Source organism: Rana temporaria, chromosome 6 (assembly GCF_905171775.1).
Source record: "Rana temporaria chromosome 6, aRanTem1.1, whole genome shotgun sequence".
NCBI lineage: Eukaryota > Metazoa > Chordata > Amphibia > Anura > Ranidae > Rana > Rana temporaria.
The window spans coordinates 25,371,387-25,388,331 of NC_053494.1; the positions used below are offsets into that span (position 1 = coordinate 25,371,387).

Consider the following 16,945-nt stretch of genomic DNA (forward strand, 5'->3'; position numbering starts at 1 on the left):
AGTCCTTCAGTTTATAAACCATATAAAAAAGTATAGTAATGTGAGCAGGTTGTGTGACCATAAAATTTCCCTCCACAAATGGAGCCTCCACAAGGGGATTAGAAGCAAAATCCAGCAGGAGATACAGAGTATAAAAGAGAAGAGAGGCGCCTCTAAGTGTAGCAATATGGTTAGATTTAATGAAGGTACAACATTTACCAACTCACATGGTTGATGACTAAAAGAGGCACATCTAAGTATGCAGGCATCCGGGGTAAAGCTGTCCACATAGACCGTCCTCTTCATCGCCGGCTCTCACCGCTGTCAGTCTGCAATGGTCACCAGGAAGACTACCCTGCAGTAGATAGGATGGAATTTTCAGAACTTCTTAATTCTGACTTACAGGAATTATCCTTCGACAAGCTAAGTAATGCTAAGAAGATAGGTAAAGATAAAGACTTTCATAGGTAAGCCTACAAAGTTATAACAAGTCTAAATACTTAGATTCTGCACTAGTCTGATAATGACTGGTCCTCTTTGATGCCAAACTCCAGCAAAAGCTGTCTGTCACCCGTGTTGGGGAGATGTTCCCTCACTTCCTGTCCCTGTGACTTCACTTCCTGTCCCTGTGACTTCACTTCCTGACCCTGTGACTTCACTTCCTGCTCCTGTGACTTCACTTCCTGCTCCTGTGACTTCACTTCCTGCCCCAGTGACTTCACTTCAAGTCCAAAGGAGAACGAAGATTTGCAGTCCAAGGACCTAGACCAGGGGTCTTCAAACTATGGCCCTCCAGTTGTTCAGGAACTACAATTCCCATGATGCCTAGTCATGTCTGTGAATGTCAGAGTTTTACAATGCCTCATGGGATGTGTAGTTCCGCAACAGCTGGAGGGCCGTAGTTTGAGGATCCCTGACCTAGACTGTGGAACGCTCTACCAACCACCATCCAAATGGAGGGGAACCACTTGGCCTTCAGGAGAAAGATCAAAACCTATCTCTTCTGAGGTCAAAAAGTTTACTCAGGAATGGATACTAAGCGCCCAGAGGCGATTCAGTTTGCATGTGTTGCGCTATATACGTTTTTCACTCACTCACTCACTTCCTGCCACTGTGACTTCACTTCCTGCCCCAGTGACTTCACTTCCTGCCCCAATGACTTCACTTCCTGCCCCAGTGAAAAGCAGACACAGCAGGACAGGCTCACTACTTTACTATAAAAGGTGTCTTTGCTGCTCTTCATGTCTCCATGATTTCCCTTTTCATTTCTTGTACCCATTAAATGTACCCAACTGAACACAGACACCCATAACACCTGACAGAGGTTCTAAATCTTCACCATTCCATTCAAAGCTGAATAAAATCCATGGTCTGGCGCTGTTCTTTATAGATTCCTGATCTTATCACCACGTTTAAGCAGAAAACACAAAGGGCCAGATTCACAAAAGGGATACGACGGCGTATCTCCTGATACGCCGTCGTATCCCTGTTTCTATCTATGCGACTGATTCATAGAACCAGTTACGCATAGATATCCCTAAGATCCGACAGGTGTAATAGTTTTACACTGTCGGATCTTAGGATGCAGTACCGCGGCCGCCGCTGGGGGGATTTCGCGTCGTAAACCAGCGTCGGGTATGCAAATTAGCAGTTACGGCGATCCACTAATTTTTTTCACGTCGTTACGTCGCCGCAAGTGTTAGTTTGCCGTCGCAAAGATAGGGTACCTTTTACAAAGTGTAAACTTAGTACACCATGTAAAAGTATACCCGTCTTTCCCGCGCCGCTTTCGATTTTTTTTTACATTTTTTATTTTTCCCGGAGCAAGTCTTTTTTACCCGTCGCGATTCACAAAACGTCGGCGCGTCGTAACTTCGCCCAAAACACGTCGGGAAATTTGCGACGGGAGCATGCGCAGTACGTCTGGCGCGGGACTCGCCCCATTCGATTGGGCCCGCCTTGCGCCGGACGGATTTAGGATACAACGCCGCAAATTTCCAGGTAAGTGCTTTGTGGATCGGGCACTTAGCCAGAAAATTTGCGGCAGTGTAACCTAAATCGGTTACGTTACGCTGCGCCGCCTGGCTGTGAATCTGGCCCAAACTTTTTTCTTTTATTCTGTGAACTTTCCTCCAACTTTCTTTTTTGACCACTGGGAACCTTTACTGTGGGCCATGTGCCTAAAAATGGAGAACAATGATCATTGTCCCGAAGAAAAGGATTTTCCATAAATAAGTATGGGTGTGCTCACTATCGGCCCCCGGGGGAACCAATCTTTGCAGTTGTGTAAACAGGGACAAGCACTACGATACGGTAACACAGGACAGGGGGGTTAATGACCAATAATGGAAATGACGAAGATGCACCATAGGGTTTGGTTTCTGTAACATTCATAGATAATCGTTTCAGAGATTTTCAGAGCAATGTATATTAAGGTCCCGAACTGAATGGACACAGCTGCATGGGGTGTGTATGTTTGGGTCACGGCTGCATGGAGTTTCTTTATTCTTACCATGTTTTGGTGGGTTACCTTGGGTACTCTGGTTTCCATCTTTAATCAAAATACATACAGGTACGTTAATTGGTAACAATACAATCAGTGGTCTCCAAAATGCCACCAAAAGAAAGCTCGTTTTGTGGGAAAAAAAGGACGTTCATTTTGTTTGGGAGCCACGTCGCACGACCGCACAATTGTCAGTTGTAGCGACGCAGTGCTCTGGTCTATGGCCAGCCAAATGGTCCGGGGCTTAAGTGGTTAATATGACCAACTCTAGCAACAGGGCAAAGGAACTTGGGTACATAGAAACATATAACCAATAGGGTTGTGCACACCTTGGGATTGGTTCTTATCTTCAGGAGCTTTCTTGTGTCCTTTTACATCCGTACAGAGCTGTATGTGTTTAAAATGTACATTTATATAGAAAATTAAACTTTGACATGTACACAGGCAACCCAACATATCTAAGGAATTCAAAATACTCAGTGTAATCCATGAAATGAAGATTCTTTATTAGCTACATGCACAACACACTGGTAATATGCTAACGCGTTTCGTCTGTAACAGCCTTCCTCATAGCACCGAGCGCCAGCTCAGCTGTATTTTGTATTCTCTGGATAGAGTGTGGGGACACTTCAGCCTGAGCACCAGTTTTCAGCCACAAGAAGCCGTGAACAGTTGAGCTTGGGCAGGCCCGTCGCTACAGGACAGGCAAAGCAAACAATTGCTTGGGGCCCCCGAGCTGGCCTGGGGCCCCCAACTTCACCTTTCAGGCTGTAGCGTGTCCTCGCTCCTCTTCTTTCCTCGCTCCTCTTCTTTCCTCCTGTATATTTCATGCTCTGCTGGGGCACTAGTGATTCATCACCCCTTCCATCCACCCGGCTGTTGGTTTTCTGCTTTCTGTGGTTCTGTGCTGTGCGTGCGGTGGGGGGGGGGGGCCTCCATGTCCATTTTGCTTGGGGCCCCCTAATTCCTTTAAATGGCCCTGAGCTTGGGTATTGTGTATCCTGACCTAACCCAACATTTCTGCCCTGTTGGGGACTGCCTGGGAGCATTGCAATCAAAGCCCCTTTAGAAATCAGTCCCCGCCACAAGCTGGTGGTTCTGGGGCCTGAGAACTGCACAAAAAAGAACCAAAGGGCAGCAGGTTGGGTCCTGGGGCTCTGTAATATAGGAGTTGGGAATTCAGAAGCAGATGTTGGGTGATTGTCCTTGCCCCCTGAACCAAAACCCTCCCTATGGGTGGAATGACCCTCTGAAAAGTCCTGACTGTGGTTTTAGGATTGTGTTGAGCTTTTGTTTTCTTCATTTGTTTACTGTGGATTACTAAGGTGCTATGTTTTCTTCTCTCTCAGGTGGTCCAGCGCATTAAAGCCATAGAGAACGAGACGCGGTTGTTGGTTATCGACAGAGAGGCGGATGAGTACCGGCGGCTTTCACAGTCCAGTTCGCCTCCAGAGTCTCAGCCCAACTCAAGTGCCCCTTCCTCCCCCTCCGTGGGCAACAACAATGGCGAGGTTTGGAAAACTAAGAACGACACCACCATTGAAGACCAGCTGCAGAATAACCACAGTACGGAGAACGGCAAACAGGTACCAGTAACAGAGAGAACGCTGCTTCTCATAGCATTTTCTATTGTCTTGTATGCCCATCTGTCAATTATTAATACCAACCTGCCTCCGGGGTATATAATCAGACATGGTACATGGTTTATAGTGCACAGAATGTGAACCTGTTAATGGCCCCGTTCACACCAAGCAGCGTGTGCTTCAGGGCTTTTTTAACTGAATACTGGAAAGTCTGGTAACCCACAGCAGAATTCTTTCTCTAGTCTGTCGTTGGTAAAGTTAGCCATACAACTTATAGTGACCCCGTCACCACAGGGTCATTTGTACAAAAAATGTCCACCTTCAGAAGAAGGGTTTATTAAAGCGGAGTTCCACCCAAAAGTGGAACTTCCGCTCATCTTATTCCTCCCCCCCTCCGGTGCCACAACTGGCACCTTTCCCACTTCCGGGAGTCCCTGCCGCGGAGCTGCGACGTCAGCACGGGGCTCCCTCCTCCTCCCCCGGCCGCCGGGCCATTAGTAGAGAGGAGTGGGGCCTTGTGCATGTGCAGTAAGGTTCCCGGCGTGAAGCCGAAAGGCTGCACTGCCGGGTTCCCATACGCGCAATGGCGGCGGAGCACCCAGCAGCTGATGGAAACATTAGCTGTGGGTGCCGACATTGCTGGACTCCAGGACAGGTAAGTGTCCATTTATTAAAGCCAGCAGCTACAGTATGTGTACAGTATGTGTAGCTGCTGGCTTTTAATGTTTTTTTTTTTGGGGCGGAACACCGCTTTAATTGCAGCTCACCCATAGATGACAAACTCTCAAAGTGTTATTAAACCCAGGACCCTGCATTTACTATATCTGGTCTCCCACAGTACACAGAACATGCAATTATTTTAGTAAATATAAACTACTAAATACCCTTTCTCATTAGCAGTATATAGCAGTCTTTTGACTTCTATCAGTGTCTGGTTAAAGCTTGTAGGAGGAGTTTCCATTCTCCTCTGACTTCCCTATGAGGCATATTACATATACCCTCAGTCTGGACAGTGCTGATTTGCCCCTGTGCTGATCACATGCACCCTCCCCAAAAAACACAAGCAACTCTCTAAACTGAGCATGTGCAGAGTCCCCCCAAGGCTCTTTACTATTGGTAGGGTTGTCCCGATACCAAGCATTTGCCCTCGGGCAAATGCTCCTGATGCTTCACCCGATACTTGTACTGTCAGCGGTGATCAGTGCATGGGGAAGTTACAAGCACCGATCACCGCAGTATAGATTTAAAAGTAATTTCTCCGCTTCTCCCCCCCCCCCCCCCCCCCCCCCAGCTTTCAGCTGCTTTAAAATCAGCGGTGATCGGTGCTTGCAGCTCCCCCACACATGATCACCGCTGACTGTCCCGTGTCCTCCTCCAGCCCCCCTCCGATTTGCTGCAGTCTCCCTCCCTCCATGTCCCCCGCTGTGTTTCTCTCTCCCTCCGTGTCCCCCCATGTTTCTCTCTCCCTCCCCTCCGTGTATCCCTCAGTGTCCCCAGCCGTGTTTCTCTCTCCCTCAGTGTATCCCTCCGTGTTTCTCTCTCCCTCCGTGTATCCCTCCGTGTCCCCCGCCGTGTTTCTCTCTCCCTCCGTGTCCCCCCATGTTTCTCTCTCCCTCCCCTCCATGTATCCCTCCGTGTCCCCCGCCGTGTTTCTCTCTCCCTCCGTGTATCCCTCTGTGTCCCCCCCTGTGTTTCTCTCTCCCTCCGTGTCCCCCCATGTTTCTCTCTCCCTCCCCTCCGTGTATCCCTCTGTGTCCCCCCCTGTGTTTCTCTCTCCCTCCGTGTCCCCCCATGTTTCTCTCTCCCTCCCCTCCGTGTATCCCTCCGTGTCCCCCGCCGTGTTTCTCTCTCCCTCAGTGTATCCCTCCATGTCCCCCTCCATGTTTCTCTCTCTCCCTCCGTGTATCCCTCTGTGTCCCCCCCGTGTTTCTCTCTCCCTCCGTATATCCCTCTGTGTCTCCCCGTGTTTCTCTCTCCCTCCGTGTCCCCCCTGTGTTTCTCTCTCCCTCCGTATATCCCTCTGTGTCTCCCCGTGTTTCTCTCTCCCTCCGTGCTCCTCCTCCACCCCCTGGAACTGTCAGGATGGAGAGCGGGGTAGGAGCCGGTAAATCCGCCTGTTCACTTTGCAAGAAACTTTTCATTTTGCAAGGGAGTTTTCCCCTTAGGCTGGCCATAGAGTATGCAGTTTTCTTTCCCTCAACCACTGGTTTAAGGAAAGAAAATAGATTGATTCACATTCAGTGTTGATGGGGGAATCCCTCCTCCTGCGCTATTGTATTCTGACAGCGGGGGATTTCCCCACCATCAGAATACATTGATCACTGCTGGCGGCTAAAGCTGAGCCAGACAAATTTCAATCCATTTCAATCCATTTCAATCCATCTATGGCTGGCTTTAACCTTGGGAATGAGGGGAAACGTTACTGACTTTCACGTGCAGGCAAAATTTGTTTTATTTTTTTATTTTCCTTGCATTTGATTGTTTTTTTTTATTGCAAAGTGAATTTTTACCACATGCAATAAGGCAAGAGAAAAATTCCCTCGCAAAGTAAACAGCAGCTTATTTGGCTTTGGCCCCTTTCACACAAGCTTTCCGATCAGGTCCACCTGTCAGTTCTTCAGGTGGACCTGACCAGAGCCTCCATTCATTCCTATGGAGTGCCAAATGTCAGCGGTGACACCCACTGCTATGCGATTCGATCATGTCCGTAAAATCTAGACGGATGGTGACCCTATTTTCCTTCCATTTGGCGGATTGGATGAAAACGGATAGGTGGTCTGTTTTCATCCAATTTCCCCATAGAGGAGATCGGGGCTCTGACAGGTCCATCTGAGCACAGTGAGCGGAGATGGACCTGTCATCCGCCTGCTCAGTGGGGATCAGCCGATCTATCCCCCGCTGAGCAAAGCGGAGTCCGCCGGGCGCACAGCCCGTGTGACAGGACCCTAAAGTAAACCAACCCCACTGTATCAATATATATAGCCAGATTCAGGTAGACGCGCCTAACTTTAGGCAGGCGTAGCGTATCTCATATACGCTACGCCGCCGTACGTTAGAGAGGCAAGTACAGTATTCACAAACAACTTGCGTCCTAAGTTACGGCGGCGTAGTGTAAATGTGCCGGCGTAAGCGCGCCTAATTCAAATGTGGAAGAGGTGGGCGTGTTTTATGCAAATTAAGCATGACCCCACGTAAATGACGTTTTGAACGAACGGCGCATGCACCGTCCGTGGACGTAACTCAGTGCGCATGCTCCAAATTACGCCGCAAAGACTCATCGGTTTCGACGTGAACGTAAATTACGGCCAGCCCCATTCACGGACGACTTAAGCAAACGACGTAAAACGTGAAAAATTTTACGCGGTTCCGACGTCCATACTTAACATTGGCTGCGCCATCTTTTTGGTGGTTTATCTTTACGCCTGAAAACGCCTTACGTAAACGGCGTATCTTTAGTGCGCCGGGGAAGCGTACGTTCGTGAATAGGCGTATCTCGCTGATTTACGTATTCTAGGCGTAAATCAGTGTACACGCCCCTAGCGGCCAGCATAAATAGACAGCTAAGATACGCCGGCGGTCGTATCTTAGCAACATTTAAGCGTATCTCAATTTGAGAATACGCTTAAATATACGACGGCGCAGATTCGGAGTTACGACGGCGTATCTACTGATATGCCGCTGTATCTCTACCTGAATCTGGCTAATAGTTTACACTAGTGTACCTGTGGTTATGCCTAAAATGAGAGCAAGAATTTGATTGGTTACTCCAGAACTGACTGTTCCCCATCATTCTCTCACATCGCCTCTAAATCACAGAAGGGGGAATGGTGTTGCTTTAGGTGACAAGAGCCGTTCTGCTGTCACACACTTTACTGTCCTTGTGTTATGAAAGTGACTTTTCAGGTTTGGTAATTGTTGTGCGTAGAAACTACAGCGCTCCTCCAGTTATGTTTAGAGTATCCCAGGGGCCCCGAGGCTCTTCTGTTGGGGGTCTGTTTCCTCTCGCCCTCCCCCATTTCCTGATTCTCAGGCTCAGGCTGGAGCCTTGTTGTCAGGGATTTGGTACGGAGACACGGAACAAACACGAGGTCGGAGGAGCGCTGGAAATATTCGTGTGACATAAAGCAGAGCAGGGAGCTGGGAGTCCAAGCTGGGGGAATTGTGTGCATTAAGTTGAATTTTGTCTTCTTTTTGTCTTGGTGAGGGAGTTGAAGTGACCTTTGTTATTCTACTTGTTTTTTTTTACTTATAGAACAAACTATTTTTCTCTTATCGTCCATGGACGGACACAGCTCCTTAAATCTTGACAAGTGGGTTATGTTCCCTGTTTACAGGAGAGGACTAGGCAGAAACATGTTAAATAGTTAAATACATGTTACATTAACAGAGTTGAACAGCCCCGCCCAGGGGGCGGTCCCTCCAGACATAACCCTCCTCACTGCAGCTTGCAGCCTCAGTTTCGTTCTGCCTAGCAAAGGAGAAGGACGTATGGCTCCCTTTGGGCCCAGCGCCCTGAGGAGAAGTTTTATTTTATTTTACTTTACTTTTTCTTGAAGAATCTTCTTTCAACTGTTGGCTGAGAGACAGGCTGGATATTATAGATCCTTGTAGTCTACTCAGTCCGACCAGCAAGCGTGGGCACACCTTTGCAAAGAGGCTTGGTGTGCCACGCCATACCCCATGACTCCTGGGGTGGCCGGTGAGCTTTGCTCCGAGGTCCACATATGACTGGGCTGTGGTGTTGTCTCACTCACAGTGGACCGGGCCGACAGCTACCTCCATTTCGGTTGTAGTTCTGTCAGGAATGCGTCAGCGAGTCCTCGCTTGGACGGGTAAGTACAGTCCCTCCTGCTTCGGTGGGTTGGTACAGCTGGGCATTCCTGGGGTTCGGGGGTCCCTTCCCCTTACTTCCCTGCTCCTTTCCCTTGCTGCATTGCTAACATTGCCGCTGTCAGGGGGGAGGGGGCCTTCCTGAGGGGACTGTGTTATCTGGCCTGTGCTTTTTCTTTTTTGTATTGGGCTTTCCTGTGAGGTAAAAAGCCCTGTGATGAGCACAGATGTTTATGATTATACTTCAGCAGACGCTGACTGATTGGTGACACCTGTAACGGTTTTGCTTTTTATGCTGTATCTGTGTCTTATCCTTAAATAAAACAGCCCTATGAGGCTTTTTCTGTTTAAACACAGGTCCCTGCAAAAGTTACCTCACGGTTCTTTTCCTCTCACAGACAGCACTGGGCAGTCTCCTCCTGAGGGAGTCCCCTGGTTACCCCTGGTCAGCGCAGCAAGTGGGTGAGAGGCCCTGAATAGGGCTCTAGGAGCTTTTGTCTATTTGTATGGACAGGTGTGCATATTATAATACACACTATATGTAAATATTGGAGTCAGTATCTGGGTCCTTCCCCACATGCTGGTGGTGGCAGCAGGTGTTAGCACCTGGGATTCCCACAGAGTTTTTATTGTTAGTCCTGGACACAGTTTGTGCCAGGGTGGGGGTGGACTGCGGGCGGGCGGTAAAAGAGTGCCCCCTTCCCCCGTTATCCCCTGGGGAATGCTCTGTTATGGAGCCATGGACTAGGTACCTAGTTAAAAAAAAAAAAAAAAGGCAGAATAAGGCATTTATGGGTGCGCTTTTTACTGCTGCAAGGGACTCTCCTAAGCTGCATAGTGCAGCTGGGTTTCCGCCGAGGGCTCGGTCTTTTTTGGATCACACAAATCAGACCGCTGTGTAGGTTTTTTCCTTCTGTGCCCTTCTTTGATAATTTCTGAGATGCGGAATGAGAAAAGCCACTGAGGGCTTTTGTAGTCCCTCACCGCCTGGCGGGAACCCCCGCTTGTATGGATCTGACTGATAGAAGATCCGAAGTACTGACCCGTTCCATGTTTACCATGCTGGGGTCTGGCTTGCGGCCTATTGTGGCCACTACACTGGGGTCTCAGTGGTCGCTGGCGCTATTTTTTGGGAGATTTTTCAATTACATTGAAAACTCCCATTGGCGCCCATTTTGTCGTAGCCACGCTTTGGCGCAGCTTACATTGTGCTGGCCTTTTTCCTGTGGCCGCGTTCTGAACGCTCGGCGGCCATCTTGGAGTAGTCCTGACCCCTAGTGCTGTATACAACTCACAGAGTGAGCATTTTGCACCAGACAGTGGAGGAGCACCGACTCTCTCCTGAGGTTATTAGCCTAGCGGACCAGCTGGTCCAGGGCCTCATATAGGTCTGTGATGCTTCATTGAATGCTGCGCCCTTGTTATCCAGGGCGTCTGTTTCAGAATGGTTTTATGCACACGGTGGTGTAGTGCTTAACTCCATTACTTGGCAGCAAAAGAGTCATTGGTTCGAATCTGCACACTGACGCCAATCTGCACACTGACGCCAATCTGCCTGGAGCTTGCATTGTCGCTCCCTGTGTCTGTGTGGGTTTCCTCCGGGTACTCCGGTTTCCTCCAAAGACATGTGTGCATACACCTACATAATATACATACACACTATGTGTGTGTATTATTTAGGGGCAACCCTCCCAGGCCGTCAAAGGCCCAGCTGGGGGACTAATCTGTCCCTGGGTGCATAAGCCGATCACGCCGGCACCCAAATCCTGCCAATGTATATAGCCTTCCCTCCCTGTCTCTAGGTGGGAGGGGCGGCTTGCAGGTTCACAATTCAGTGAAACCTCCCTGCTCTCCGACTAGTGGGTCTGCGAGGTGGTCTCTTCGGAGTACTAGATAGGGTTTCCTCCTATCCACAGAACAAAGTTCTGTCCTTGTGTCTTCCCCTCCCGGCACGTCGGTCTGCCTTGGGCAGTGTGGGATTTGCTAAGCTGCAAGGTAATTTTACCTTTCCTGCAGGACGAGAGTTTGGGGGTTTTCTATGGGCCTCAGGCCCTAAATACCTTTGTGAACGTCGGGTAGTTCCGCATGGAATCCATTTGTTCGGTGGTAGCTGCGCTTCATCCGGGGGATGTCCTGACGTCCTCGGACATCAGGGACGCATACATGCATGTCCCGTTTTGCACATGTCACAGTGTTTTTTTCTGTGCTTCGTGATGAGAGAAGGGTCTCTGTCAGCCTGTGGCCCTCCCTTTTGATCTGGCGTCAGCACCATGGGTTTTCAGCTAGGAGCTCGCACTTATTTGAATTTTGTTGGGACAGCGAGGCTTTGCCTCATTGGCTACTTTGACGACTTTCTTCTGAGAGCAGCTTCTGTCTCCGACCTAGTGGATGGGTTATTCCCATTCAGACCCTCCGAAGATTCGGGTGGATGTTAAACGTTTAGGCCAGAAAGTGTAGCTCAGTGGCAGCAAGCCTGCCCTACATGTGTGCGACCCAGGGTTCAAATTATGGGCATGCTAGGTTCCGACTCAGCGTTGGAGTATCTAGTGTTGATCCAGACTCCTCAGTGGCAAGGTCCTTCTTCCCCTGGAGAAATTGCAGACTCTTCAGTCTGCGGAGAAGGTATTGGCATCACGCAATCGGTCTTCTCTCCGGGCGCCTGCTGGTTCAGGGTCTGTGGGTAGCCTCCTTCAAGGTGGTACTGTATGCCCAGTTCCACACCCTGGTTTTCCAGTGGAACTACTGTCCAGGTGGTAAAAATCTCTTGTCTCTGAAATCATTAGATTCCTGTGCGCCACCTAGTCAGAGTCTCTCTGAGTTGGTGACAGAGATTCCCGACTCTTCGGTCCGGGAAGTTGTTCCTTCCTTCCAGTGGTCGGTGTTTACGACGAATGCCAGCTCACGGGTTGTGAACCTGGAGGTTCACAAAACTGGGGGGTCCAGTCGGCCCTGAGTCGCTGGACTTGCGTGGACCTATGACCACACCTCCTTGAATGTGTCTGGTCTCGGTAGCTACCCAGGGTCGGGCCTGGCTAGTGCCTGGTGGAAGACCGCCTGGGAATACCAGGTGCTGTCTACTGTTCATTGTCCTACTATTTTAGGCGATCAGGCTATGCTTCTCCTTGTGGTCGACCAATCTGGTTTCAGCCGGACAACGCCACGGCCGTGGCTTCAGTCTACCATCAGGTATGCCGGCAGGCAGACTACTGGAGTCGCCAGATGCTGGACCAGGGCGACTGGTCTTTGTGCTTGGGGTGTTTCGGCTCCCTTGCAGGAGGTGAGCCTCACATGGCATGGATCTCCTGGCAGCTTGTCTCCGCCGCAAGGGTGTCAGTTAGTGGCCAGGTCTAGTGATCTTGTACAGACGCGTCAGTCGCGCTGGTGGCCCTGTGTTGTCTGTATCGGTGATTTTTTGCCATTCCTCCATGGTAGTTGCTTCCTCGGCCGCTCCACAGAGTGGATGCTGAGGAGATCCCGATGATTCTAATCGCTCCAGATTAATCTCGGCGTCCTTGGTACGCTGATATCGGGCGCCTGGTAGCGGAGGCACCCTGGCGATTGCCAGGGCAGGAGGTTCCTGTCTCAAGGTCCCATACTTCCTCCTGTTGTACAGTCACTGACTTGCTTAACATGGTTATTGGAAGCCAGACTTTAGGTGACCAGGGTCTGTCTGACTCGGTCATCTCAACAGGGCACCGTAGTCTTCTTCCGGAGGATCTACCGTCGCACCTCTCTTGGTGCGAAGGGATGGAGTGACGTCCACGGGCGTACTTTCAATGTCCAGGGTCCTGCTGTTTTTAAAGCTTGGATTGGATCTAAAAATTGCTTAAAGCACCGTTTGGGGGCAGATTTCAGCCTTGGCTGTGTTCTTTTAGTGGCCTTTTTGCGGCCCGTTCCCTGGTGGGTCCCCTTTTTTTGTGTGCAAGGGGTTTGTCATATACTTTCCCCTCTTGGCCCATCTCTTCCCCCATGCGTTTTGTTTCTGGTGCTCTCGGTTCTTCAGGAACCTTCCTTTTGGAAACATCAGAGAGATTTTCTCTTGACACTATCTCAGAAGGTGGCCCCTTTAGTGGCCTTTACCTCTGTTAGAGGGGTTTCTGAGTTGGCGGTCTTGTCTTGCAAGCCGCCATGCTTGATCCCCCATAAGGATTAGGTGATGGTGCGCCCGCGACCTTCCCTTCTTCCGAAGGAGGTTTCGGCCTTTCATACTTTAGGCGTGGTACGCGCTTTGCGGGTATACCAGCCTACTACGGCTCCATTTCGGAGCTTCTGACTCTCTTTTGTGTCGGTGTCTGGTCCACAAAAGGGCCTGGCGGTCTCGTCGACCACCATTTCTCGGTGGATCGGGCAGGCCGTCATACAGGCCTATGCTCCTAAGGGCGGGCCCCCCTTTCCGGTCACGGCACTTTCGACCAGGGCAATTGGTGCTTCCTGGGTTTTTTTTTTTTCCCGACATCATGCGTCGGTCTCACAGGTGTGCGAGGCGGCGATTTGCTCGTCCGTTCACGCTTTTTCCAGAATTTACATGGTTGCTGTGAGTGCATCTTATGATGTTTTTTTTCAGCCGCTAGTTTTTGCCGGCGGCTGTTTAAAGTTGCACCTCCTCCGTTGAGGAGCTCTGCTTGTTTTGGGGTGAAGTTAAAATTGTTTTTACTGATATATTTCCCACCCCTCGTTTTTTGACACTGCTTGGGGACGTCCCACTTGTCAAGATTTAAGGAGCTGTGTCCGTCCATGGACGATAAGAGAAAATAGGATTTTTTGTACTCACCGTAAAATCCTTTTCTCTGAAGTCCATGGACGGACACAGCTCCCACCCCTCCTTTTTAGGTTTGTACTGCTTGTTACGAACTGAGGCTGCAAGCTGCAGTGAGGAGGGTTATGTCTGGAGGGACCGCCCCCTGGGCGGGGCTGTTCAACTCTGTTAATGTAACATGTATTTAACTATTTAACATGTTTCTGCCTAGTCCTCTCCTGTAAACAGGGAACATAACCCACTTGTCAAGATTTAAGGAGCTGTGTCCGTCCATGGACTTCAGAGAAAAGGATTTTACGGTGAGTACAAAAAATCCTATTTTTTTTGGACGTTTGCTGCTTCTTTCTTGAGTTTTGAATTAGAATGAAAGAAGGAAAGGTTAGAGGAACTGCAGTCTGCTCACATAATTTGTAATAAAAACATGTTTGCCATTCTGAAGCTTCCCTCCAACCACTTTGCATATTTTATATATACTGTGATTCTGTACTTGCCAAATATGCTGCAGAAATCTCCCTCCACTGAGTCTGGCTGCAGCCATTTTAAGTGTGGGCAGCTGAAGCTGCTGCCTGTTCACTTCCTGGATTTACACAGACACACACCTCCAGCTCTGTAGCGCTCATTGGCCCTCTTATGACTCATCCTACCTCCCTCCCTGGCAAACTCACTAGAGAGAGAGAGCTGTGTATGATGTCATAAGCCTAGGCTTTTTACCAGGCAAGAATCAGGAAGTGGGCTGTATAAGGTATTTACTGGCAGAAAAAAAATGTTTTACTATCCAAAGTTAAAACAACAAGGGCAGAAGATTTAATAGATGAAAAGATGAAAAAAATACTGAAGTTCCACATTTTAAGGAAAATGTCTGTGAACAATGAAGTTTGAAGCTCCGGTAAATCAGAATAGACCCGGACCACTGGGTCAGTCAACATGGAGACCATAGTCCATATTCTCCTCTCTGTTTAAGTCACTGCAAAATACCCAGTGCTTCTGGGTATAGGGAACATGTGCCCTCCACCCATGTCTTAGTCTAGGTCAGGGATATGCAATTAGCGGACCTCCAGCTGTTGCAGAACTACAAGTCCCATGAGGCAAAGCAAGACTGACAGCCACAAGCATGACAGTGGCATGATGGGACTTGTAGTTTTGCAACAGCTGGAGGTGCGCTAATTGCATATCTCTGGTCTAGGTTCTCACTTCTGTGGGATCGAAATCGTGCGAGTTCAGCTATATTCTCACAATTTCATTCCCGCATGTCAGTCCAAAATTCGGGGGCGATTTCAGAGACATCTGAGCGGGTTCCTGCGCAGATGTCTATTGAAATTGCACACAAAGTCGCCAAAAGTTGTACAAAAACTACTTTCGGGAATCGGTGCGGCACCGCAAAGTCTAGGTTGCACCTATTCAGGCGGTGCCATTGTCGGCAATAGCTGCTGATTTGGCATATGATTTGACAGGTCAAATCGCATGCCAAATCGCATCAATTGTGAACCTGGGCTTAGCAGGAACCTGCACAGGTATCTCTAAAATCGCCCCCCGATGTCGGACTCACATGCAGGAAGGATATGGTGTGAGTTCAGCCGATCGTGCATCAGTGTGAACCTGGGCTTAGTGCTCAAACCTAGCAGCCAGTCTCCAGGCTCATATGAGGAGGAGATGGGTGTCATACTTGTGTAAGCTCCAACAGCACCCAATTTAGAGCTTACACAATATTTTACTTCTAGAGGAAAGGAGTGGTGGGGGGAATGCCAGAAAAGATGAGTATACGTGGATCACCTAAACGGATAAAGTGGCAGGCTATTTAAATCAGAACTCAACTAGTCACACTACTAATGAATGACTGCCCTGTAATCAGCATATGCATATCATGCATTCCTCATTCTCCCAGCGAGACTTTCCCTCACTTCCTGTTATGACAGCTGTCACTTGGACAGAAAGTGAAGGGAAGCTCCTCAACAGGAAAACGGACAGCAATAAAAACGTCTTTCCCACTCTATTATTAAAGGGGTTGTAAAGGTACAATTGTTTTCCCATAATAGCTTCCTTTACCTTAGTGCAGTCCTCCTTCACTTACCTCATCCTTCCATTTTGCTTTTAAATGTCCTTATTTCTTCTGAGAAATTTGATATATGATGTCGATTATTGCGGCCGATATTTTAGGCTGATTTTTAAAAAAAAAATTGGTGGCACTGGCTCGTGGCACGGGATGGCACTGGAAGATGGCACTAGCAGAAGGCACTTATTGACACTGGCAGGTTGCACTGGATGACACTGAAAGATGGTACTAGCAGATGGCACTGATTGGCAGGTGGCACTTATTGGCACTGGCAGGTCGCACTGATTGGCAGATGGCACGTGGCACTGGCAGGTGGCACTGGCAAGTGGCACTGGTTGGCACTGACTGGCAGGTGGCACTAATTGGCACTGGCAGGTGGCAATAGTTAGCTCTGGTTGGCATTGGCAGGTGGCACTGATGGCTTTAGTTGGCACTGGTAGGTGGCACTGGATCGCACTAACAGGTGGCACTGGATGGAAGGTGGCACTAATTGGCACTGGATAGTGGCACTGGTATTGGCACTGGCAGGTGGCATTGGCAGATGGCACTGGATGGTGGCACTGGTATTGCCACTGGCAGATGGCACTGCATGGCAAGTGGCACTAATTGGCACTGGCAGGTGGCACTGGTTCAAAAAAAAAATGGTGTCACCCCCCTCAGTACAGACCCCCTCTCCCTCCAGTATAGACACCCCCCCCGCTACAAACACCAGAGAGCGGTGTGTGTCCCACGAGCGCGAGCCCCTCCTCCTCTGTGGGCGTAAACAGAGAGGAGGGCCGCTGCGCTGGGTCTACCAAGATGGCCACGGCTCCGGAGCTAGGCCGAAGCCGCGGTCTTTCCTGATGCTGTGACCGCGGCGGCAATCCGCGGTCACAGCATCAAGAAAGGCCGCGGCTTCGGCCTAGCTCCGGATCCGTGGCACCGCTAGCGGCCATGTAAAATCTCGGCCTAATTTGGATAAAAATCGACCGATGCCGATTTCTCCAAAACGGCCAAATATCGGCCGATATATCGGCCTGCCGTTATATCGGTCGACCTCTAGTCCAGGCACCTGGCAGATCCAGACGTTATTGTCGTGATGACGCCGTGCCTGGACTGATTTCTGTGATGTCACCAGAGAGCGGACTTCAGACTTGCTCTCTGCTGAAAACGGGTCACAGGAGTGCAAAACGAACTGCACTCATGTGATCCACAGGAGAAGTCCAGCCAAGCGAGCTTTGGCTGGACTTCTCCGTTAATGACTA

General features: G+C 49.6%; 1 protein-coding gene across 1 annotated transcript in view; it reads left to right on the forward strand.

The window, feature by feature from the left end:
- SLC9A3R2 (SLC9A3 regulator 2) overlaps nt 1-16,945 on the forward strand; it is a 169,099-nt gene that overhangs the window by 23,984 nt on the left and 128,170 nt on the right. The window contains exon 2 of the mRNA XM_040356480.1: nt 3,832-4,068. Coding sequence (XP_040212414.1) covers nt 3,832-4,068 — 237 coding nt within the window. The remainder of the gene's footprint in view (nt 1-3,831; nt 4,069-16,945) is intronic.